The sequence below is a fragment of the Pyxicephalus adspersus genome, chromosome 2 (genome assembly GCF_032062135.1).
Source record: "Pyxicephalus adspersus chromosome 2, UCB_Pads_2.0, whole genome shotgun sequence".
In the NCBI taxonomy this organism is placed as follows: Eukaryota; Metazoa; Chordata; class Amphibia; order Anura; family Pyxicephalidae; genus Pyxicephalus; species Pyxicephalus adspersus.
Window position 1 is genome coordinate 21,466,310 of NC_092859.1, and position 26,582 is coordinate 21,492,891.

Genomic DNA, 26,582 nt, shown 5'->3' on the forward strand with positions numbered 1-26,582 from the left:
CCCCTGTGACCTAGTGATGTCATCATTTACCCCTGTGACCTAGTGATGTCATCATTTACCCCTGTGACCTAGTGATGTCATCATTTACCCCTGTGCCCTAGTGATGTCATTGATTAGCTCTGTGGTTTAGTGATGTCATCATTTATCCTGTGTGTAGTGATGTCATTGGTTATCTCTGTAGTGTAGTGATGTCAATATACCCCTGTGACCTAGTGATGTCATCATTTACCCCTTTGTGATCTCAGTTGATATCATTGTGTAGTAATGATGTCATTGTAACTGATAGTATGTTGTGAGGGGTCAGACCCTCTGTCAATAAATTTTAGTCTGTGTCTGTGTAAGATTCACCTTCTATTCATCCTGTTGTCACTGGCACAGTGGAAATCTTGCAATGAGGACACTTGTTCTGGGGACAGCTGTGGGGTTTTCTTACTTTTGAGATATTTCATCTCACTTCCTGGCGTGTCTGTGGGACAGGAAATACAGACCTGACATTAATAATATTATTATTATTATTATTATTACTAAGCAGGTTTTATATAGCGCCAACATATTACGCATCGCTGTACAATAAATAGGGGCATCATTTTTAACCCTTCCCTGTCCAAACCCCCGCCCTGTCTGCACTTTCATACATCCTGCGCTCCTCTTACAGAGATGTTAGATTGCTGTGTGTGCAGATTGTGCCCCAGTTCTGCCTGAGAACATCTTATATAACCCCCCCTCCCCCCGGGGCCCCAGAACAACATTTACAGAGCCCATGAAATATTCAGGAGAGAAATTACTTAGACAAACAGAGCCACACAAACAGGAGGAACTCCGCCCCAACATGATGAACTCTGTGTGATGGAGAAATAAAACTGGCACCAGGGAATCTAAAATTAATGTGAGCCAGAACGGGATGACATTAAGTTTGCTCCGTATATCAAAAACTGTTCTTGTATTTTCTATAAAATCCCTCTAGGTGCCATCACAGTGATCTCCTGCAGCCTCTTTGCAGCCACTTCCCGTCTACATTCACTCCAGTGATGGCTGCATGGCTCATGATGGTGACAACAGAGGACAATGTCTGTGTAATGTGTGCTGAGGTGGCCACTTGTAGTCTCCATCAGAAGCCCATGTGACAGGGTGACAACGCATTAGCACAATTGGTCAACAGATCAGGGTGTTGTCACCCTATACCAGGAAGCACCTGAACAAGGAGCACCATGGTGATGACACAGGATGTGTGTAGCTGTGGTGTCACTGACATCCGGAGTCACTCCAAGTCTCGGGTGCTCTGTATGTTGGAGTCGCTCTTTATCTGACATCTGTCTTCTCTTTCCAGCCAGAATTCCGTCTTCTATATCTCGTGTTCAGTGACGTACAGTGGGAGGAAAATCTGCCCTGAAATGAAATCCAGGAATGTGAAGGTCACGCAATCGCTGTTCTCCAGGCTTGTGTGGGATGAAGTGTAAGCTCTGCGGTCCAGTCTTCTATCTAGGTTTATTGTACTGCAATAGATTTGACACACTACAATCTGATTGTACAATCATGTCTGCTGCCAGTGGTGTGATGAGGGGTCTGAGCAGACTGGAGATACGTCATATGGTAAATCTAACAGATTGTACAATCAGATGGTGATAACCAACGGCCAATCACAGCTGGAACCTTGCCGTGTGTTGTGTTGCCTGGGCTCTGACAGGTTCTCTTTGTGTTTTAGGATGACGTTCCCGCTCCCATTGGCGGCTCTGCCGTATGAGACCATGTTGGTGCTGAGATTGTACGCCGTGACTGACGCTCACAGCTCCTTCCTGGCCTGGGCCTGTCTGCCCCTCTACACCACCCAGTGAGTTCTCTATCACAGCGGAGCCCCCACTAATGCCCCCCCCCCCCCCCCCCCCCCCCCCCCCGACCTCAGCTTTATCCCACCGGATATCAGAGGTGTTCGTTATAAACGGATCCATCGATGGCTTTCTCTTCTCTAATTGGTTATAATTACATCCAAATTGGGGGGATCGATCTTGAGAAGTGTGTAAGCAGAGTCTCTGACAGCCTCTTCCAATAATTCATCGTGATTGGATGTCTGCATAGGGTGGGGACCCCAGATGGGGAAATCTGATTTTATTTAATAGAAAAATTAAAGAAGGACTCCAACTATATTACAATTCCAAATTCTTCTTCCAGCCATCCATCGGGAACTCGGGAGAAATTCAATTAATTTGTGTGGTCACCCCTGGCCGTTATGATGTCATAGCTGAGCATTGCCGCTCCAATAATGTAATGTCAGGTGTATGAATAATGATAGAGAATCGACCAATCAGAATCATTTTAGGTGATCAGTTCTCCAAGTGTGACAGATCTTCACTTGGTGCAGTCACTTTCTATGATTCCTCTGTGCAAGGGATGTGATCAGATAATCAGTGCACAGTTCTTGTAGGGTATAAGGCCCCAGGCGGGACGATTCTGGCCATTTTATTGGCTCTTCATTATAAAATTCCAGAATGAGGATGGAGTCCTGCTTTAATTCTGCACAGCAAACCCAGGTCATGGAAAATCAGCATTTAGTCATTAGGGAGCGGTAATGGGGTAAAAACCTGGGCTAATAAACAGGATCCAACGCCTGGGTGACCCTGAGATCATAAGGTGCCGGACTTTGGGGGGGACAATAATATTCACCCACCTGCATGTGGGTGTGGGGGGGGGGGGGAGTGGGGAATGTTTGGGGTGTCAGTGATGGATGATGGTGCTTTGTGTTCCCTCTCTGACCATCGTCTCTCTCTTGCAGGCAGACAGTCCAGGGATCTCTGCTGCTCAATATGATCTCCCACGCCGAACCACCACCCTCTATTACCCCGGGGGCTTTCGATGTCACCCTGCCCACCCTGGTCACTGTACAGGTCAGATATTCAATCCTATTGTGTGTGTCACTGTGTGGGGGGGCAGGGAAATATGATCTAATACTTCTGATTATACATTGTTTCACATAATGGTATAGTTTATTATATTGTATTACATATTTGTATATATATATAGTCAGCCCATAAAGACTTAGATTCCCCCCACAATCTATGTATGTTGGAAATAAAAACTGTCAAGATAGTGATCAAATACAAAGAACACTGAGGGGTGTATTTACAAACAATTCACAAACATAAAAAATATCCATAAAAGTAATAAAATAAAATCACTTTTTATTATTCTGTGCAAATCAACTAGAGACGGGTGAATGTTTTCAATATACTTAAAGGTATGATGCAGAAATGGGGGTACATACAGAGACTGGCACTATGTTAGGTCTGTGTACTTGTATTGTATATTGTGTGCTTTCACTTTGTACTATTCTATGTGATTGCAGCAGGAGGAGAACAGGAGGAGAACTAAAATGAAGATTTAATTAAATGATTTGAATAAAACATTTGTTAATTGCAATGGCCTTGAACAAGGTAGTGTCACCAGTACAGGGAAGGAGGTTTCAGGTCATACATGTAGGACAAGTGAGGAAGATCACATGTAAGACATGTAAGACAAGTGAGGAATATAAGCCAAGAGAAAAAAAATAAAAATAACTTTTGTTTTTTTTTTGCAAATTCAAGTTGAAGATATATTGGGGAAAACCTTGGTTTAAGGTCGCCTGTCATCCTCTATTTGACCACTAGATGGTGCTGTGTTCATTTCCATTCCCAGTTCATAAAAGTTTACTGGATGTTGATCTTTATTCGACCTATAAACAATCAGCAGGGAGAAGGAAGAAAGATGAATGATCAGTAAGGTTTGAAAAGTCAATGAAAAGCAGGGAGTGGGGGGGAGTGAATGGCCAGAAGGGGCAGAGAGAAAGGTGAATGATAAGGAAGGAGAAAAGTGAATGATCAGCAAGGAAAGGGAAAAAGGTGAATAATCAGTAGGGAAGAGGGAAAAAGTTGAATAATCAGCAGGGAGAAATACTAGATTGTAGACTCTTCGGGACAGGGTCCTCTCCTCCCGTATCACTGTCTGTATTAGTCTGTCATTTGCAACCCCTATTTAATGTACAGCACTGCGTAATATGTTGGCGCTATATAAATCCTGTTTAATAATAATAATATTAATAATAATAAAAATAATAACATTAATGAAAAGGGTGAAACATCTGCAGGGAAAAAGGTGAAATGTGAATGATATGAGAGAAAAGTGAATGAAAAAGTGAGAAAAGTGAAAGATCAGGTGGAGGGAGAAAGTTGGATGAACAGCAGGGGAAAGAGAAAGGTGCCAGGAGGGGGATCAATAATTATTAGTAGGGAATGGGGTGAAAGGTGAATTATCTGATGTAGGTGAGGGGAGATTTATAATAATATGTAATGTATTATATCCCAGTAATGTGTCTGTAATATTAAACAGGTAATAATAAACAGGACTTATATAGCACCAACATATTACGCAGCACTGTACATTAAATAGGGGTTGCAAATGACAGACGAATTCAGACAGTGACACAGGAGGAGGAGAAGACCCTGCCCTGTCTATATAATCTGTTCTGTCCTGGTTCTCTCCCTGCTCCGTGTTCTGTACATTATATTCTATATACAGCTATAATATTTCCAGGTTGGGCACAATGACCACAATTTTGTGACTTGTTACAGGTTGAATTTCCAGAAACAGCGCACACATTTCATAGACCCCCTGCAGAGGATTCCACTACCCTCCTACAGGATTCCTCCCTGCAGATGGAGTTCCTGGCTCAGCGTGGCTCCGTGCTCTTGTAAGTTGCATCCTGATGATTATTGGGGTTAGAGAGGGTGGGTGGGTGGAATTAGAAGTAGTAAAAAATTAGGAGTTCTCAGAGAGGACAGCAAATCAGATTCCACTGTTCTACTATTTATTGTAATGAATATGATGAAAGTGATTTCTGATTGGTTCCTCCAAATTGCTAACTCTTCCAGATTCATCTCCACATTATTAAATGTAAAATCAGGAGTGAGCTAGAGCAGTTGTGTGGTATGTGATTGGCTGATGAGTGTAATTTTAAATCCATGTTGTCAAATCATCATCACTGATCAGCTTCTAAATGGTTCTTTTGTGTCTTTCTGTTTTGTTCATCCTAATCCTCCATCTTCATCTCTCACCTTCCCGTTTCCTCCTTCCAGGCTCTCTGAGGTGGATAAACAATGTCTGTGGTATTACCGCCATTGTGCCCACAAAACGCCAGGCATCCTCCCTTTACTACTGGGCAGTGCACCAGGCTGGGATCCCCCAACCGTATCCGCCATGTACCGCCTGCTGCAAGACTGGAGCTTCTCGCACCCGCTGGAAGGTCTGAGCCTGCTGAGCCCCAGGTGACGAATCTTTATACCCCTTCCAGATGTATACTCACTCCAACCCCCAGAATGTATTTCCTACCCCAGTATTTATCCCAGTCATTCTCCTCACCTATCAGTTTTATATCACTTTTCTGATTGTTTCTTATTCCCTCCAGCTTCTCAGATGAAAACATTCGTGATGTTGCCTGTCGTCAGATCGGGAAGATGTCAGATGATGAATTGCTAGAATTCCTCCCGCAGCTCGTTCAGGTGAATCTCACACCGTGCACTCCATACATGGATGAATCCCAATAAACACTTCCAGGGCCAGAAGAATCCATCTATAAACCAAAGGCATTGGGGATGATTTACTAAATATAACTGTCCACTTAGTAAAGAGAATTATCACCTTGCATGGGATATTTTACCAATTTTAGTAAGCCAGATATAGGGGTGTGCCAGGAAATCTAAAAAATTGGATTTTTTCCTTGCACATGACTGAATAGTTTGAGTCGGTAGCAGTTTCCCTTGTTCTATAAGTGAAAATATTCCTTACAAGGTGATAACTCTTTTTGCTATGTGGATGACCTTTTTAAAGTGCCATGTATTACAGCATACTTTGCATAAAATACATTAAATGCACATATAGTCCTATAGAAAGGTTTGCTGTGATGGTCAAGTGACAGGGCCTCTTTAAAGTCATTCCACCCACCTCCTACCATGCTGATTGTAATATTTTTGGCAGGCAGTGAAGTTTGATTGGTGCCTGGACAGCGCCCTGGTGAAGCTCCTCCTCCAGCGATCTCTGCAGTCGGTCCAGATCGCCCACAAGTTGTTCTGGTGAGTTTTTTTCCCTTAAAATTCTCTTAAGAGAATAAAGCAATCAATATGCTTATCAATCCACAGGGGAGAATGTAATCAGCAGTGATCAATGTTTAATGCCAGCTGTGAATAATAATTATAATTCAGATTGCCGCCTGTAGGATAGATTACACTATTTATATTTTATAATGTGATTATATTTCAATATTCAGTGAATACATCCGTCAATCCCGCCAGGAATCACAATATTCTCTGCTTGCTGCTGGTGTTTTATTGGGAAACATGCTGACCATAGTAAGATGGATGTATGGGAAACGTGGGGCTGTGTAAGGTAGTCCTGAACTATTGGAGTGCAATATGGAGGCAACACAAACCTTGTGCCTCGCACTCCTCCCAGCAGCTGCAGCTCAGACATTATTCAGTTTTTATTGGTCTCATGTTTGAGCAGAAACATTTTTGTGTGAAACAAACATGAATTTTGCTCTCCTCCTGCAGGCTGTTAACAGATGCTACAAACGAATCTCATTATAGACGCTTGTATCAGACTCTGCTGGCTGCGCTCCAATTCTGTATGGGAAGCGCCATGAATGCCGAATTCTCCAGAGAGACCAAAATGATGGCAATCCTGCAGAGTATTGGGGAGAAGGTTAAGAATGCTCCGGAGGAGAAAAGACAGGTCTGGTCCTCATATTGAATAATTATTAAAATCTTTTATAGATGAACTTTGCCAGGGATCATCCTTCCCACCATTAGTCTTGAGTCATGCAACATTGTTATTGGAATCTGTTTTTTGGGAAGTTGTATCTGTTTTACATCTGACAGCATTTAGGGGCACTGTTAGGTTTTTGAAAAATCCAAGTTACCCAAGGAGGGTAACTATTCAACTCCCGTAACTTACTCACCACGGCATCCTCCACCCATAGATCACCTCTGCACCCCCCACTCATAGATCACCTCTGGACCCTAACTCAATGGATCACCTTTGCATCCCCTGTCCTCAGCTCACCTCTGCATCCTCACCATAGCTATTCTCTACATCCTCCACCCATGGATCACCTTTGCACCCTCTACCCATGGATCACCTTTTCACCCTCTACCCATGGATCACCTTTGCACCCTCTACCCATGGATCACCTTTTCACCCTCTACCCATGGATCACCTTTGCACCCTCTACCCATGGATCACCTTTTCATCCTCTACCCATGGATCACCTTTTCACCCTCCACCCATGGATCACCTTTGCATCCTCTGTCCCCATCTCAGTTCTGCACCCTCCATCCATAAATTATCCTTACACCCTAACTCCATAGATCACCTTTGCATCCCTGCTATGCTCAACTCTGCTTCCTACATTCATGGATTACCTTTGCATCCCCTGTCCTCAACTCACTTCTGCATCCTTGTCAAAGCTCACCCCTGCACCCCCTATCCATGGATAATTTTTGCATCCCCTGTGCTCAGCTCACCTCTGCATCCCTCCATCCATGGATTACCTATGCATCCCCAGTCCTCAGCTCACCTCTGCATCCCCACCACAGCTCACCTCTGCACCTCCCATCCATGGATTACCTTTGCATCCCCTGTCCCCAACTTACTTCTGCATCCCCACCACAGCTCATCTCTGCACCTTCCATCCATGGATTACCTATGCATCCCCAGTCCTCAACTCACCTCTGCATCCCCACCACAGCTCATCCCTGCACCCTCCATCCATGTATCACCTTTGCACCCTCCAGAACACAGCGTACATCTGTCACACTTTTATGCAGATTTATCTCTGCATCCCCTGTTCACAAATCATCTCTGCACCCTTCATCCACAGCTAACGTCTTCATCCCCAGTTCACAGTCACCTATGACCCCTATACTTAGGTTCACCTCTATTCCCATCCACAGCTCACTTCTGCACCACCAGTTTATGGTTCACATCTGCACCGCTATAAATAGGTTTATTACTGCATGCCCATTCTTGGCTCAACTTTAAATCCCCCATTCATGGCTCATATCTGCACCACTAAATACCGGTTCAGCCCTGCATACCTTTGGACGCAGTGCACAATTTACTTCTTAACCTGTTTATGTGTCACCTCTGTAACCTGTTCACTGCTCTTATCTGACCCTTACCCACCCTCTGACCCCAGTCCATGACTCACCATTGGAAACACCTAAACTGGGCATTTGGTGAGGATTTTGAATATTTTTAGCCTTGTAATATTGATTATACACACAAATCCCCTGTAACCAGAACCATTCCAAACAAAACAAATGTGCATTTCATCTTTATAGAAATAAAGGCCTCAGCTGGTTATAAACCTTGAATTGTGATCTTGGAACTAATTGTAGCCCAGTGTAGAAGCCTTCCATGTACTGATGGAGTGCAGAGTTAATATTTTTGGACGGCCATTGCTGGACATCAAACTTTCCACATTCATCAAATAATGAGATAGCCGAGCTTTGTGGCCGGTTTGAATCCTGTAAATTCCTTTCTAATCCTCGTTCAGTTTTGGCCTGTGTTTTATCTCTCAAAGAGGTATAAATTATTTACAGCATAAAATCTTGTCTCGGCTCAGCTCGCCACTTTTATCTCAGCGAGTTTTATAAAAATATACCAAAAGTGCATTAAGTTCATTATTTATAAGTAGCGACATTAGAGCTGCTCATCCTTTATGAATCCTCCAAACCCAGCACTGGCTGTTCTGACCTCCAGCAATAGGTGTGCTTAGACATTTCACTTCTTGTCAATGTACACCAATTATCATGCACCCATCTGCAACAGTTGGCAGTCATATCTTACAATGAACGGAAAAATGTAATATCAGGGCATTCAGTTCCTGAGGACTGCACACAAATGTGATCATTATATTTACTAAAATAAAACTCTGCAACATATCACAATCTGAGGCTACAGGATTGCCTTTAAGAGCGTCCTGTGTTCTCTTTTCTGCTGCCATTATCAACTAACAAACTGGAAAAGATACACTATCATGGGTGAACCTTGGTGAACGAGCAAACCTAGAATGGATCTGGTCCAGGCTTGAAAACATTTGTCAACTAGCAAATGTTTTTTTGAAAAACTATTTAAGGTTTGCTGGATTACCCAGGTTCTCCCATGATAGTGTATCTTTTCCAGTTTGTTAGTTGATAATGGCAGCAGAAAAGAGAACACAGGACGCTCTTAAAGGCAATCCTGTAGCCTCAGATTGTGATATGTTGCAGAGTTTTATTTTAGTAAATATAATGATCACATTTGTGTTTTAATAAATCAGGCCCAATGTTGAAGGTCAGGATGCACTCTAATACACATTAACCAATCACAGCCATGCTAAAGATGTGGCTCCTATTGAAGTGGAACCTAAAATTTCAATCCATGAATCCAAGCTCTAAAATGTATGATATAAAATGTACCAGATAATCAGACCGACTAATAGGACCTCCAGTTGCATCTTACTTAATATTCCCCTTGTGTGCTATGGTTCTCACCTATCATATGCTGGATTTTCTCTGGTACTGAGATTGAGATAAAGTCTCCTCTAGTCCCACAGATGTTTCAGATTGTGATAGTGGATTTTCTCCATCCAATCTCTGGCTCAGTCAGCTTCTCTGACATTTCCGGGACCCTGTTATTTCCAACAGAACATACAGAGACATCCAAAGATTGACAGAGAGACACCAAATATAAAATACAAAGCTTTGAATTGTATAATCAACTGAACTACCCTTTATTTCACTTTAATTGTAACCAATAATAAAGCATTCAATAAATTATATTATTACTGCTCAATTCACAATATAGTTCTTCATACAACCCCCCCCCCTACAGTTTTGTTAGCTTTTCCATTTTATGTTGCTTCTTTTACAACCCCATTTCCTCTTTTTTCACATAAATTCAAGGTCAGATAAAAATTATTCACAAAATCAAACAGGATCTAGCATTGCCAAGTCAAGCAAAGAATTGTATTGGGTGAAATAGGGGGTAACAATATATGGAGTGAGGGACAAAATAATGAGGGTAGGAGAGGAGTCATTTTTAGATGTAATATAGGGGGTTAGCACTCTGGCCTTTGCAGTGCTAGGTCCCAGGTTCGAATCTCAGCCAGGGCGCAGAGTTTGCAGGTTCCCCCTGTGTTTGCGTGGGTTTCCTCCAGGTTCTCCGGTTTCCTCCCACAACCCAAAAACATACAGTTAGGTTATTTGACTTCTCCCAAAATTGACTTTAAACTGTATTAATGACATATGACTATGGTAGGGACATAAGATTGTGAGCTCCTTTGAGGGACAGTTAGTGACATGACTATGGACTTTGTAAAGCGCTGCGTAATATGTTGGAGCTATATAAATACTGTGTAATTAGAATAATAAGTCCAGAAATATCAGGGGTAAAGGGTAATATAAGGTGAGTCCAGGGACATTACCAGAGGTGTGTGAATAAACGGAATCCAGGGACTTTATCATGAATAGGAATAACATAATGAGGATAGAAAGAAGCTCAAGGACATTATCAGGGGTGAGTAATAATAAAAGATGGATAGATCAGGGGTTTTGGAGATAGTAGTAGGGATAAATGAAACATTCTCAGGAAATAAGTCTCATCTTCTGGAGCCTCTGATCAAACAATGCGGGCTCACTTCTCTCTCACCCTCTCCAGCTCCATCAATATTTTAAAGGAAATATTTCTTATCTTACAGGAAACTCTAAAGTTGGGTCTGAAGGATCTCGATCGGTTCTTTCAAGAAGTGAAAAGCTGTCGCCTTCCTCTGGATCCGGCCATCGTTGTGAAAGGAATCAATAGAGAGGTCGGTGTCTGCAGTGTTTAGATGTATATTTCCTCCGATGGGGTAGATGTGATATCAGATTTTTTGGAGTGGTGCCATGTAATGTTTAATAGAAATTAGAGAGGGTACATGACCAACTGTCATAATTTCCACCAATCTGACATTTTTTGAAGTGAAGATAATTACAGATAATATTAACCATCACACCAGATGTAAGACCAGTAAGTTTCTGTACATTTTGCACTGAACACTTACTGTTCTCTGAATGGGAAGAGGCCAGGTTGCCAGTAATTGGGTGATTATAAATCATTGCTTTGCTTTAGTAATTAATTCCTGTACCATCCTCAGCTGCTGCTGAATCACAGCCAGAAGGAAGATTGTAAAATTCTGTTTTAATCATTTTTCTAACTTGTGTGACTCCATTCCAGCTGTGTTCATACTTCAAATCTAATGCCAGACCACTGAAGATCACCTTCCTGAGTGCCGACAGACTGGGGCCAGATATCCACCTCATATTCAAGGTAAAGGAGGGCACATCTGGGTGCAGAAAGGATTATTGGGAAAACTAATGTGATACATTACATGGTCTAGGAACAGATTGGGGGGTTCAGGTGAAATTCTAGATTTCTTGTGAACAGCCAAGTTGCAAAAGCACTAAACATATTAGGGTGTTTCAATTTATTTCCTTATTTCTTTGAGTAATAAAATATATTGTAAAGTATTTCCAATACCCACAATCCTCTTCTTTCAAAGAGGTGCAGCAGCTGCCTGTCATGTTCTTTGCATTTTATGAGTACCAGAAAAATGTTGTAGTCACTCAAGAAAAGCACCCAGGGTTCCTATTTAATGTAATCTTTGTATGACTCTGCAGACAGGAGATGACATCCGGCAGGACATGCTCATCCTCCAAATCATCAATCTAATGGATAGAATTTGGCTCTATGAAGGACTGGACCTGCGGATGGTCACTTATCATTGTTTATCTACTGGTAAAAAACAAGGTGAGGTGGCCGTGGGACAAGAATTGTGTGCCGGTATAATGAAGGATGCTGCTAATCATTGTCTATTGTACCTCCAATCATTCATCTAACAGTGTTTTTCACCTTTTTAACATGGGGAAACCTTGAAATAACTTTTAGGTCTTAAGGGAACCCCTTCTATAATTACTATACCCACAGCTCACGGTACATTTGCATAGTGATAAGTAGAAAGAATGTCTCTTACATTTCTGGCCATTGGGAAAATGTCACCCTGATCATTTGTGTCATGTAAACTGACCTGGGGGTCACAAATTGCTCATTGCTCAAGGAACCCCAAGCAACCTCTGGAGGAATCCTAGGGTTCAATAGAATCCTGGTTGAGAAACACTGATCTAAAATATAGAAAAAATATTTTATATGTTCAATTCTATACTGTGATGTGTGTGAATCCCAAAAATATTTGGCTGACGGGTGGTGAAACAGAAAACCACATTAATCAGAATTATCATTATTTGCCAAGTACCACCAATGGTCTTCCTCCCCTTGACTACCATTTCTGTGCATATCTGTACCATATGCATGCAGATAATGATTTCCAGACTTCCCACCAGGAACACAGCTGCTTTTGGTAAAAGTATAAAATTAGCATAACAATGATTTCCGTTGTGGTTTGGTGAAAACACGACCTGTTAGTAGGATTTTGGAAAAGTCTGTAATGCACATTGCTTGTAGCATTAATTGGTGCATCCAAGTTCCTCATTATTCTTCCATTGTTATCCTCTGTGTTTTCTCAGGACTAATTCAGATGGTCCCGGACTCCACAACTCTTGCCAAGATTCAGAACGCCGGTGGTATTTTTGGCCCTTTGAAGGATACATCGATCAAGAAATGGTTTGGAAGCAATAAAACGGTACTCACCTTTCTTTTACCTACAAACTAATAATACTCCTGTTGGACACATAGGTTTATTTCTATATTAACATGCTAAATATTGTATTTTTATGATGGCAATGAACACAAAAACATTTTCCAACACCCTTAGCTGTACATAATGGGTCCAATTCATTAAAGCTCTCCAAGGCTGGAGAGGATATACTTTCATCAGTGAACATGGGTGATCCAGCAAACCTGGAACAGATTTCTTCATTTCTTCAAAGTCATTTGCTGTTTGCTAGCAAATGTTTTCAATCCTGGACCAGTTCTATTCCAGGTTTGTTGGAACACTCAACTTCACAGATTAAAGTGTATCCTCTCTAGCCTTGGAAAGCTTTAGTAAATCAGGCCCAATGATAGAACTTCACTCCAGTGAGCTGTTTTTTTATATTTGGTACCCCAAATGCCCTAGAATCTTGTAGAGAGAAACCAGGGAACCCAATAATAATCTGCCAGGTCCGTTCATTTTTCTTGTACAATCCCAGTTTCGCTCTGCTTATTCTTTAGACTTAACACTTGTTTGTAAGTTTAGAAAACTTTCTTGGAAGTTTGTACAAAATACAGTTTGCTTGCTTGTCACAATGAAGTTTTCTATCCATCCTATTAATTCCCTGTCTATAAATATCGGAAATTCTGATTCCTGAAATTCATCACAGCCTTCAGGAAAAGCTACCGTCTCCGATTCTGTTCAATTTCATTCTATTTGCAAGCATCTGTTTTAGTGCTATACAGTGACTATACAAAATCTTGAGCAATGAGATCTGAAAATAAAATGAAGACTGAATGATAGTACATGAGTATAAAATTGAAGAAGAATGACCTGTATCTATCTCAAGGTTTTGTTCTGCCTACTTACACTGAATATAAATGTTAAACCTTTTATCACCCTCCACCGCTTTTCTTCCTTTGACCAACACCCACACTTACTATCTGCTCCGATAAACAGCAGAATTTCATTGTCAGGTCCACTCAGGCCATCGTTTCATTATTCAGCACTACAGAGTGTGAGAAGTGACTAAATATGTCTCAGCAATATATTCATTTCTCTGTCCAGATAAAGAATCCGCTTTGCCCTTTTCTTTCTCTGACTCCATTATAAAAAATCCAATTCTCATTTATCAAACCATTTGCTTTCCAATAGACTTTAATCAACCTTCAGCCTCCCTCCTTCTCTGCTAATGTGATGGAAGGTGAGAAGCAGGGCCGGTACTCTTATCATTGTGAAGAGGTGCTCGCTGACCGACGCACATTGTCCGCTCTTTTAATAGAACGGGGGGAGTCAGACAATACCAGGGATAGAGATCAGGTCTAATGCAGATTTGTGTAGTTAAAGTTACACTATTATTATACCTATTACACTAGGTTAAAGTGCTGGCCACGCCAATCTATTGTACACACAAGCTTATATAGAATTTATTTTTGTAGATATTGGGACACTTTTATTAAAGTTCTCTATGGCTGGAGAAGATAGACTATCATGGGAGAACCTGGGTGGCCCGGCAAACCTGGAATAGATCTGATCCAAAATTGAAAATCGATTAATAATAAATGACTTTTAAGAAATCTATTTTAAGTTTGCTGGATTACCCAGGTTCTCACATGATAGTCTATCTTCTCCAGTCATGCAGAGCTTTAATAAATCAAGCCCATTGCACCAAAGTTGCACGGTGTATGTCTGTAGGTCTTTGTGTTTCCTTTAAAATTTTGTTTTATTTTTAAAACATTCATTTTATATTTTATTATTTAATTACTTTTAAAGTCTTCCCATCTTCCAACTTCCACTTTTTTAAAAAGAAAATCCTATATGCTTACCCAGGTAATACATATATTGGACAGATTCCAGACAATGTTATTGAATAATATACAATGTATAATAAAAGTTCAAGGAAAAATACAGCAACCTGCCCTCATCCGCATCCCACTTCACTACCAGTGCAGAGCTTGTTGGTCAGGACAGCAAACCACCCACATTGGTGATTTCCTGATGGCACAATGTTCTGCTGGTAGAAGGGGTAACAAGTGATTCCAAGAAACAGGACATTTGACAAGGTGCTAATGATGATGTATTCGTGTGTTGTATATTGTTTTGTATGTGATCATAAAATGCAACGGGTAGCATGGTGGCTCAGTGGTTAGCACTCTCACCTTTACAATGCTAGGTCCCAGGTTTGAATCTGGGCCAGGACACTACAAGGAGTTTGTATGTTCTTCCCATTTTTGTGTGGGTTTCCTCCGGGTACTGCAGTTTCCTCCCACATTCCAAAAACATGCAGTTAGGTTAATTGGCTCCCCCTAATTTGGCCTTAGACTGTGTTAGAGACATTTGACTATGGTAGGGACAATGGATTGACAGCTAGTGACATGACTATGGACTTTGTAAAGCGCTGCAAAATATGTTGGCACTAAAAAAAAAAAGGAGATACTGATAATAATATATATCCCATAAGATACATAGAAACAAATTATATTGTGTCTAGTGTAGCTCATTCACAAAGACTTATGTTCCTGCTATCCGTACGGTTAGAATATGCCGTGTATTCCAGGTTGTTTTGCCAAGACACAGAAGTGGAATTGTATAATTTATGTCATGTATCACATCATTACAGTTTAGTCATGATAAAAAAAGACATGTCATTCAAGGTAAAAAAAATGTCCTAGAACCCTTTCAATGATCCCAAGGAGAAAAACCCATTATTAAGCTTTTACAATCTGTTTCCTGATGCCCTAAGGCAATTGGATGCTCTCTGGATCAACAAATAACAGTGTTAATATTTAAACAATAATAGGCAGTTATATTCCGTGACTATAGAAACACATTCAGGTACAATTGGCAGTGTTGAGTAGAAATATCTCCGGGGGAAATCTATTCCACATTTAGCATTCACAGCTGTTACGGTGAAGAAGCTCTTCTATATGAGGAGGTCAGAACTCTTTTCCCACAGACACCTTGTCATGAAATAAACATGCAAAGAGTCAACAAGTTCAACATATGTACCATGCAAGGTTATCTTACTTTCCTTGTATTCTAAAATTAATAATAATTTGAATCTTTTCTTGTAGCCAAGCTTCTCCATGTCCTTGTCCCCTCTTTATACTTTCTCCTGTTCGAAAATATCCTTTCTCATATTTGGGATGACAGTTGTAATTCTGTGCTATAAAATCTGCAGTGAAATTTTCATGAAAAGCGCCCTTCTAATTCTACTATTCCACAGAAACATTTCCTGCACATTTCTTCTTTCAGTTTGTATCATTGAGGGTTCACAGATGTCATTGCAATGGCTGATACCCTATAAAGTCTCATCAGACAGATATTACTTAGCCATGTTTTCCACTGTATGAGACACCTGAATTCCACTGCACCTGAATAGCTCTTCAAGACTGGGGAAGATAGAATAGACAATTGCTATTATTTAGCAAATATTTAAATTCTCGACCAGATCCGTTCCAGGTTTGCTGGATCACCCATGATAGTCTACCATCTCCAGTTATGAAGAACTTTAATAAATCAGACCCACTGTGAGAAAGGCTTAACCCCATTCTTTGTGTAGTTACCATAAAGTAGAGGCTGGGGACATTGGGAGTGATATATAATAAAGGAGTGTAGGATGAATTAAACTGAATTATCACTCAGCAAGTATATATCACTCAGAAAATATATTAGAAAGGCAAAGCACATGTTTTTTTTCATTTTGTATTGTTGAATGGTGGAAGTTAGAAAAGTTTCATCTCATTCACTAAACTATAGGAATTATCCATTGCAGATTGAAAATTTATTAAACAGCCAAAATGCCTTTAGTGAATCAACTCCAAAACAGAAATATAATAGTGAAGCCATTGTTTTTGTTGAATAGATGTTGACACTTGTTGTGTTCTGTTTTTTCCACAGAAATTCTGTGGATGTGCATTTTCTGGCAGCTCCACTCTTCCCTATTGCCCATCTCTCTCTTTCTGGAATCTACATCTCTTTTTTTTACAGGGAAATGTTTTGCTTGTTTCATGACGGTGATGGTTGGTTAGTTCCATTTGGACTTGATTGACATGTATAGTCATTGATAGGTATAGAAGGCTGCTGGGCGATGACAGCTGTCATTGGCTGAACCATACGATAGCTGTCATTGTCATTGGTTCATTAAAAAAAATACAAATTACAACTTGGAAATTTAGATTCTTGACGAATTTAAGCAAATTTGATCCAAGTCAGAATGTTTGTGTTCCAAGCACCTGTATTAAGGACCTGCAGCTGAGCAATGCATGGTATTATTAGGTCTGTGATCTACCTGATCCTTCATTATTTGGCTCCAAAGGTTGTATGACATCTGTATGTGTTCAGCCTTAAACATGCATGTTTCATATCACACAAATTACATGTCTTGAATATGTATGATATACCTGAGCAATCTTTCATGAACATGTGTTATATGTCATTTCTGTTCTCCATTCCTCAGGCAGCAGATAATTTCCTCTATTCCTGCGCTGGCTGGTGTGTCGCCACTTTCATCCTGGGCATCTGTGACCGCCACAATGACAACATCATGCTGACCAATACGGGTCACATGTTCCACATTGATTTCGGGAAGATTTTGGGAAATGCTCAGATGTTTGGAAAGGTAAAGAGGTGAGTGGAACCCCTGTATAAAATATTTCTGTAATAGAAACCACTAGTAGAATGATTTTTGGGTGAATGAATCGAATAAATAGGTGATGAGATTTCATTGCTGCTGCAGATAAATGTAATAAATACAAGGATTTAAACCACTATTTGGAAGGAGGCACTCCCTTCCCAGTGCTGTATTTAATGGGAGATGTTAGACCAGGGGTTCTTAACCTTTTGATGACTCCAGACCCCCAATGGATTGTGCAATATGGTCCCATACCCCCTTTACTTGACTGTCGAAATTATCATCATCATACCTTGTATTATTCGCCAATAAATATGTTAACTGCTTGAATTTACTGTACTTAAGATATGGATAGCTAGGAAGAGAACATGAAATAAAATCATAAGCATCTAATGTTCTCATTCATGTACTACTCAAGTATAAATTAATACATTACAAAAAATAAATACCAGTACCCAGAAATCCCATACCCCCAAGGGGTATGGATAACCCAGGTTAAGAACCCCTTTGTTAGATCCATCCAGACAAAACCCAAAACTGATATTCAAGTTTGATTTTCATGTTTGTGCATTTGTGTTCTAGTACTGGTTGAAAACCCAATGTATACACAACATATACACCAAGGTTCCCTTCGAAAACCAAAAATATTTTATTATTAGAAGCAACGTTCTCCTGATTTGTACCACTGTGCAGCCCCCATAGCAGGTCGCTATCCTAGATATAGTGGGCAGCATGGTGGCTCAGTGGTTAGCACTCTGGCCTTTGCAGCGCTGGATCCCAGGTTCAAAAATGTGGCCCAGGGTACTATCTGCATGGAGTTTGTAGGTTTTCCCCGTGTTTGCGTGGGTTCCTCCAAGCACTCTGGTTTCATCTCACATTCCAAAAACATGCAGTTAGGTTAATTGGCTTCCCCTCAGAATTGCCCATAGGACTGTAATAATGACATTTGACTATGCTGGGGACGTTAGACTGTGAGCCCCTCTGAGGGACAGCTAGTGATATGACTATGGACTTTGTACACCATTGCATAATATGTTGGTGCTATATAAATACAAGCTAATAATAATACTCTGCAAAATTCTGCATGTTTGTTCCCCTTCCAGAAAATTCTCCGCTAGTATTGGGATGACACATTATCACTGTCATGTCATGGGAAGATTCCCTGGGGGGTGGGGGGACTTCCTGTGGGATTGAGATATCCTAATATATTTTCCCATAAAAGGGGATAATGAGCCGCTAGGTGACGTCACATACACTCCAATCTGCCACGGATCCTCTGGATGGGGAATTGTAGGGTCAGAAATTGTAAACTTTCCCAGAATAGAAGTATTATTTCTTAAAGGGATCATTGTCCTCTATCCCTCTGACTGTCCCATAATGATCAGGCTCAGCATGCACTGCTGGAGGACAGATATCGTCCACTGGAAATCAGTTTACAATTTGCAATGAGAACGCTTGTATATGCCATCATTTGTAACCACATTCCTCTGGATGGTAATCCTGTAATTCAGCAGGTCTTTCATGATTCCTCTGCTGTAACTTGCAATGCTGATCCATGAAGCAGTTCCTCCTCTCCGCAGGGAACAGTGTGACACATCCATATTTTCTGCAACTCAGACCCTGAGGTGTACATCATCTGATATCATATGTTTCATGTCCATCGTCATTCCACAGGCTGAGCAATTCCTGCAGAATCGTTTGTCTTTCTTTATGCAGAGCCAAAACTTTTTCTTTATTCTGTAACACTGGTTAACTTGCAGCTCTTTCCCCAGCTCCCTTCTCCGTTGGATGGACATGTTTGTCCTGATCTTTCTGTTTTGGTGGGATAGATCTCTCTGTGTCCCCGGGGCCGCTTGGGGTCTCGGCCTATTATGGCCGCTGTCACTTCTCATTAGCGGGTGAGGGGAACGTCTATTAAATGTTTAATTGGCGGACGTCAGGTGTGATTAGTGTCAGTGATGAGATAATGAGATGGGGGAGTCATTAGGCTTCATTCCCATCCACATATGTAGGTCAGAGGAGAACAAGCTGCACCTTCATCGCTGCATCCAGAATACAACTTTCCTGTGTCAGATGCGGCATTTTATGCTGGAGCTCCATACAAAATAGTCAGTCTGGGTTTGGGGTTTATAAGGATAAGTGCAGCCAATTTTTGTTATGTATGGAGCAAGAATGGATCAGAAGCGGCTATATTAAAAAAAAATTCCCTCACTTTATGTTGCAGTGACAACAATTTCACCAGAGAAGAAATGGAAAAAAACTGTAATATGTACATGGGCATTGTCTGGCTTCAAAAATGTGCCTCTAGTCTACAGCAAGCATGCAGCAAACCATGGCGAAAATCGCCAGATCTCCAGATTTCTGCACTTTTTGTGTCACCAACCTAAAAGTCACTGAAGGGAGTTAACATGACAGCCAGGCACTTAAGCTTTTCAGGAGATTAGCATTATGAACCCCAATTTGCTCTTGGCTGGGAGTATTGCAGAGCAGTATTTAGACCAAGGGGTGCTGCAGGGATCAATGGCTCTAAAAAGGGGGTCTACAAGGTGTCACCCTACACTGTGAGGTCATTGCAGCTTCCAACATCTAAAAACCCAAAACTGCATAAAGTGGTTTGAATTTTGGCCCTCAGCTATATTTTTTTTCCAATGATGGAGCTGTAATATTCATTATATATCATGCAAGGTTTCTTTGTGGTTTGTGTCTTGCAGAGACCGCGCACCATTCATCTTTACCAGTGAAATGGAAAACTTCATCACGGAGGAGGGGAGGAGCCCACAGCGTGCTCAGGAGTTTGTAGATCTTTGCTGCTGCGCCTACAACATAATTCGCAAACACAGCACTTTACTGATCACTGCCCTGGAGCTGGTGAGCTATTATCACACACTACAGAGTGCCGAATTCTGGTATAAGAAATGTCATTGATACATATGTGCCTCTTCCTCTTGGCTCAGCTCACCCTAGAAAGTATTTTTATGTGTAGTTCTCCTCTTCTGTCTAAACGAATACACTTATGTGGTCAAAGGCTCAGATTTTCTCAGGTATTCTCTGACAAAACTAATTCAATTCTGTGTCTACAGATCTCAGTAGTTCAAGCGCAGATTACAAAGATATCTGGATGAGTCACAGGAGGGACATATCCTCCCCTATTCTCCCCTTTGTTTATAGAAAATCAGGGCCTCCCTCCCAAACAAGAAAAGTTTGCAAACAACTTTGTGTCCTTTTGTTCTGTCCCCAGATGCTGCAAGCTGGCCTCCCCGAATTATCCAGCGTTCATGATTTGAAGTACGTCCATGACAACCTACGGCCATATGACTCTGACCTGCAGGCAACTAGTTATTTTACAAGGTAAATGCAAGTGGGAGCTCATTCATCTACATATTGGAAAAATAAAGACCTTTATGGTGGCAAACATGTCATGACCTGAGTGTTCCTTCTATCCCAGATGGAATTCAGGATTCAGGTATTTAGTGATGGGATCTCAATATGTGGTGATAGGATCCAGGTGTGTGGTGGGACCCATAATCCAAGTGTGGTGATAAGATCCAGGTATTGGGTATCAAAACCCGAGATTATGGTATGAGGTGATGGGATCCAGAATCCATGTGTATAACAATAGGATAAGGGATCCAGGTATATGGTAGGATCTGGTTATGAGATTAAAAGACCCAAGATCCAGGTATATAGTGATGGGATCCAGGTTCCCAGTATGTTAGAATAACTGGGATCCAGGTATGTAGTGATGGAACCCAGGACTCAGGTGTGCATTGTTAAGATTCAGTATCCAGGTATGTAGTATGATCCAGAATCTGGGTATGTATCATAGGATCCATGTATGTGGTAGGAACTTAGATATAGGTATGTGGTCATGTGATCCAGGATCCAGGCCTATGGTGAGAAATTAGATCCAGGTAAAGGACACAGATACAGGGTATTAAGGTTTGAGATCCAAGTATATGCTGATCGGAACTAGTTATGGATCTGGGGACTAAAGGACCCAAGATCTAATGATGTGGTGCTGGGTTCCAAAATCCATATTGGTGGGGATCAGGTATATAGAGGAAGCCAGAATCCATGTATGAGGTAATAGGATGCAGTTATGGGGTAATAAAAGCCAGGTATGTAACCATATCCGGAATCCAGTTATATGGTGATTGGGCCCACGTTCACCTACGCTTACCATCATGGAACAGAAATGTGCCCCAAATGGTGACAGATTGATTTGGCGTTACCTAAAGGGTTTAAAAAATGTTTGCATCTTATAATAAGCACACGAACAAGTGTTTATTGCATCTTTTTATATACATACTGAAATCTGATTGTTTTGTATTCCATGTTCACTTCTGTATGTTCAATAATGCCACAATTTTACCAAAACCTTTTTATCACTCCTCATATTGATAAATGAGGAGTGATAAAGAGGTTTTTGTAAAATTGACATATGTCAGAGATAAAAGTTCCATTGTATTTCTTACAAGCATTCAGCCACATCTCGACCATTGCAACCAAGTTTACACATATCACAATGAGAGCGATATTCTATAGCAGACACATTTCTGATTGGTACCCCAGAAATCACAGTGATCACTAATACTCTGCAGGTTGATAGCTCTGATATAACAGGATGATAGAAAGAAGTGTGAAATATTTTTTTATTCCTCCAGCAAGATCACGGAAAGTTTGCAGTGTGTTTCTGTAAAGTTAAATTTCTTGATCCACGCTTTCGCCAACATGAATCCAACGGATGCGGCAAAACTAGCCGGACAGGTGAACCCATCTCTGCCGAAATTCATCCGGAAAACAGCTGTAAAGGGTTTAAAGAAGATCTATAAAATGGTAAGAATTGAGTGTCATACTTTCCTAGGAACATGAGCTTATATCAGAAAGGCTTATGAATGAGCATATGAATAAGATTGAGGGTTCAGGTCTGACCAGGACTCCAACTGCATGGAGTTAGTGGTTTTCTCTGTTAATATGAACTTGGCTCTGGACATAAACATATAAGCTCTTCTGGAAATTAGGAAATTCGACATACGGATCCTAGATATAAACGGGGGCTTCCCTGTTAGCTTGTGTGCAGGGTTGAGGCTTGATGGGAGGAACGGGGGCCTTCTCTCCATCAAAGCTGATCTGTTCTGTAACATCTTGTAACTTTATAATGACCAAGATAAACTCTGCAGTTGTTTCTTTTTGCATATCAAAGCACAGTTTGCTCCAGAAGTTAATGAATGTCTAGGCTCCATAAAGTTTGCTTTGTGATTAACTCACAGTGAAGATTTTATACAGTAACTGACACCATGCTGCCTAATAATATGTTGGAACAAACATCTGTTCTAATTGCATTTAATAAAATAATGTACCTGTTACCGACCCACATACAAATTCAACTTAAGAACAAACCTACAGTCCTTATCTCGTATGTAACCCGGGGACTACCTGTATATATTAGTAGCAAAGTGTGGTGTAGGTTTTTCTGTATATTCAGTATACACTGTATCACTCAGCAGAATAATGATATTCAGTCAGTAATATTATTCCGGCGCAGTCCTGGCTGGCAGCTCTGTGAATTCTCCTCCCCTCTGGTGTTGAATATTTGGTCACACAGAGGAATTGGAAATTTTAGCATTATTTTTCCTCTTTTGTAAATATGAGCACCGTGTTTCATTTTCCTGTCTTGCTGTCCTCGGCTGTTTGCAATCCATTTCTTGGCCGCTGTAATTATTTTCTACTTATTTGGCTTCTAGCGATCTTTGAGCCGCAATTCTCCTCCCCACCGGGATAAACGCCGCTGGAGATTCCTGAAAAACGGATCAATCTTGTTTCTCGGCGTGATAAATTGTCGGCGGAGTTCTGTAGCCGGAAGCCGTTGCGCGTCTGGTTTGGAATAGATGAGCGGCTGATGGGAATTCGGATACATTTCAGGTGGAGTTGTGTTGCGGCTCCTCGTTACACATCAGTGAATATTTCTGCCGTCTCATATTTGTGATTTCAGAAATAAATAATTGGATGATTAATGCAATGAGATCCTAGAGTGAGAGGCCTGAGGTGTCGGCACTTATTTATAGGGGAATCTCTGTAGAACATTGATCACTTTGCTGATACTTTCGGATGATTGTAAATTAGGTGGGTGATTTATCTGAGCACTCTTCTTGTGTGTAATAGAGACAGGATAAACTGCTCTGCCGCTCCAGACCTGATGTAGTACAAATTGATAGCAGGAACGCTGAACCTCGCTATGCCGTACTGTAGTTCCCTGCACGTTGTCTGGCTCAGCCTTTTTTGTTGCTCCAGCTAAGCCTTGCAGCACTGGCACCGATCTATAGTGCAAAATGAATCAACCAATCAACCAATCTACATTTTATTATTCTGATACCTTTGCATGGATAAATTGCTGGGACAATCTCCTCCAATGAACCATAGCAGAATTAAACTAAAAAAAAAGTCATCAAGAAGTATAGGTTTTTGGAAGAGGAAACATGCAAAGTATCTTCTCTGGCTTCTGGTGGCATTTTGTTTTTTGCCTACACTGCATAGTGCATGTCCTGTACAACATAAAGACCAGCTATATATGTGACACTGCCATGAATAGACCCCGGTGACAGGAACAATATAACTCCTGTGTGTGTGCAGGAATCACATCTTCAGTGGCTGCCCAGGGGCGTAAGAGTATTGCCCAGGATAGATTCCTGGACCTGCCATCGTTGCAGAGCATCAATAGTGCAATAATTGACAAGTATGCTGTTTATACTTACTGATAATACCAAAGCTAACCTACACCATCGCATGTTGAGTTCTTCTTTATAGTGAATCTAAACTCCAGCCATCTGGTCCCTTCACACAGATGGTGGTGTGCTATAGTACTGACAATATTCATCTTGCAGCTGCTCCTTTGCAAAGTACCAATTAGTTATCCAATCCACAGCATTGTGTAGCCTGCCATATTGCTGGAGGTGAAAGTTACAACTGGGCATCCATCCTCTTCCTAGACTTGGTGACACCATCAACATAATCAGATGCAGGAATGGATGAGAGATGTGTCATCTAAAAAAAATAAGAACTTGATAGGAAGAGGGTGCCTAGGGGTGTCACTGTATGGAGGATCTCCACTGTTTGGTTTATTTTATCCTTTTATCTTTGCTTATCAAAATTTTAAATCAAATGTATTATATCAATAAAATGCCATCCCTAAGCACCAATCGGTGACTTTCCACAGGCTGGGAAGATGTCATCAGTTCTATGCAGCCAGGAGGAAGCATTTCTTCATTCTCCTCTCCTCCCTTTTAATATTCGGAATGCCAGAAGCAGCACTCATGCTGCTGTTTAACTCCTCCACTGTACCCAAAAGGTACTCTGTACATTGATCCACCTGACTAAGCATTACCATCAACTTCCCTTGCACTATACCTATCTTGGTACCGATCTGGATAACTGGTGTTCTCCCATACTTTCCACTACTGACATAATTGACTGCTGTAATTACTATCACTTTGAACACAACAAAACTTTTACGTCTAAATATTCCCCTGAGGAAGCCAAAAAGACGAAACATGTCGGGTAACAAGACGTCCTATAGCAGTAATCAATGTCACATGTTAACAAGTTTACCTAGCATAGGTCTTGTTTGTCTAGTGCGGCAGTCTCCACCCCATGACTTTACAACAGGAGATGGATAAAAAAAAAAACGATATGTTAATGTACACTACTTTACATTACTTGTTACATTTTACAAATTATATTTTTGAAAAGCAATTTTGAAGTCCATTTTTCCTTCTTTATTTCTTTTTCATCTTTATATTCTCCTCTCCTCTATTGATCAGAGTGCAACATTGTAACAAGCCACAAGGTTGGAGACCACAGCAGGGGCTTTCTATTAGGCATACATTAAGTTTTATATTCACACATTACTGTGTATGAAAACTTAAATTCTTTCCCAAACATAACCTTTCAAGTCAATGTCACTGAAATACAGACTTTATATTAAAAATATAGGTACAGATAATCCTTTAGAATGGGGTTTCTTTTTAATTATTGGTGTTCCCTCTGTGAAGGCGAGTAGGTCCATACTGGCTACACCTTATGATTGCATGCCAGTATGTGCCATGAAAAGAAGTCCTAGATGGGCAACTATCATATCCCTGCATGAAAAAATGTCCTTTCTGCCATTGTTGGGGTTTGTGAGTGACCCCCGTCATTTGTTGTCTCCCTTATTCCATTGCATGCATGCAGCATCAGGTGAATGCAGATATATCAGGGATTGTGGAGAGATTTATCCTTCACCTACGGTGTGTCAGACAGATCTGAGTCAGCATGGCACAGCCCACGTTTTGCCCTGTGAATAGATTTGTATATTTAATGATGGAAATGCTGAGATTAATAAAGGAGAGAAATAATTGTATAAATTACAGAAATAGCAGATAGAGAGGAATACTAATTCTAGATGGATCAGTGCCAGCACTGCGTGGAGCAGAATAGCTAGGTGACTATGGACCAACAGATTTCACAGAAGAAGTATTACGCTCCCTACATGCACGACTGCCAGTCAGAATAATTTCTAGTACAGTTCAAGGTTCTTCTGAGGGACTACAACACCCATCATTGAGAACCATCAGTCCTGCTTGATTTGCAGGACAGTCTAAGGTTCTGCTAAAGAACTACAGCTCCCACCATTGACTATCAGCTCTCTCTGAGTTCAAGGCTCTGCTGAATTGTCTCTGGGGGCCCCTAATGTGTAAATTCATTGTCAATTTCAAGTGTGAATATAAATGTTCTCGGAGTTATTAAGCTGAATAGCAATTAAAATTACAAAGCTAACAATAATTGTGTGATTTGATTATATCCTAGGCTCCTCCAGTACACTGCCAAGTGAGTGAACAAATCTGAAGATGATAGGTTGCTATATATTGTAGATGATAGGTTGCTATATATTGTACGGCCGGAGCCATCATTCACCTGACTTCTCGCATTAAAATCAATACTGTTTCCCACTATTTTAATACAAACAAAATCAATAAAATTTAATAAAGCCTTTTTAAATATCCATTAATGAATTTGAGGCAAGATACACAATTTTTCTGATATATTTATAAATAAAGTGTTGTCAGAAAGGAAAGGAGAGGAGCTGGCATGACTTTCAGTCAAGATTTGGATATGTGATGTTCATTAGAGACTTTTTCTCATACTTTTGCATACTTTGGTCTACAT

General features: G+C 40.8%; 1 protein-coding gene across 1 annotated transcript in view; it reads left to right on the plus strand.

Annotated features, from left to right (window-relative positions):
- PIK3C2G (phosphatidylinositol-4-phosphate 3-kinase catalytic subunit type 2 gamma) overlaps positions 1-26,582 on the plus strand; it is a gene marked incomplete in the record, with an annotated part of 45,580 nt that overhangs the window by 15,885 nt on the left and 3,113 nt on the right. The window contains 16 exon segments of the mRNA XM_072399878.1: positions 1,328-1,453; positions 1,703-1,828; positions 2,768-2,879; positions 4,599-4,717; positions 5,103-5,291; positions 5,432-5,525; positions 6,001-6,095; positions 6,573-6,753; positions 10,763-10,870; positions 11,278-11,370; positions 11,721-11,850; positions 12,624-12,739; positions 17,208-17,377; positions 20,093-20,249; positions 20,620-20,729; positions 22,046-22,217. Coding sequence (XP_072255979.1) covers positions 1,328-1,453; positions 1,703-1,828; positions 2,768-2,879; positions 4,599-4,717; positions 5,103-5,291; positions 5,432-5,525; positions 6,001-6,095; positions 6,573-6,753; positions 10,763-10,870; positions 11,278-11,370; positions 11,721-11,850; positions 12,624-12,739; positions 17,208-17,377; positions 20,093-20,249; positions 20,620-20,729; positions 22,046-22,217 — 2,098 coding nt within the window.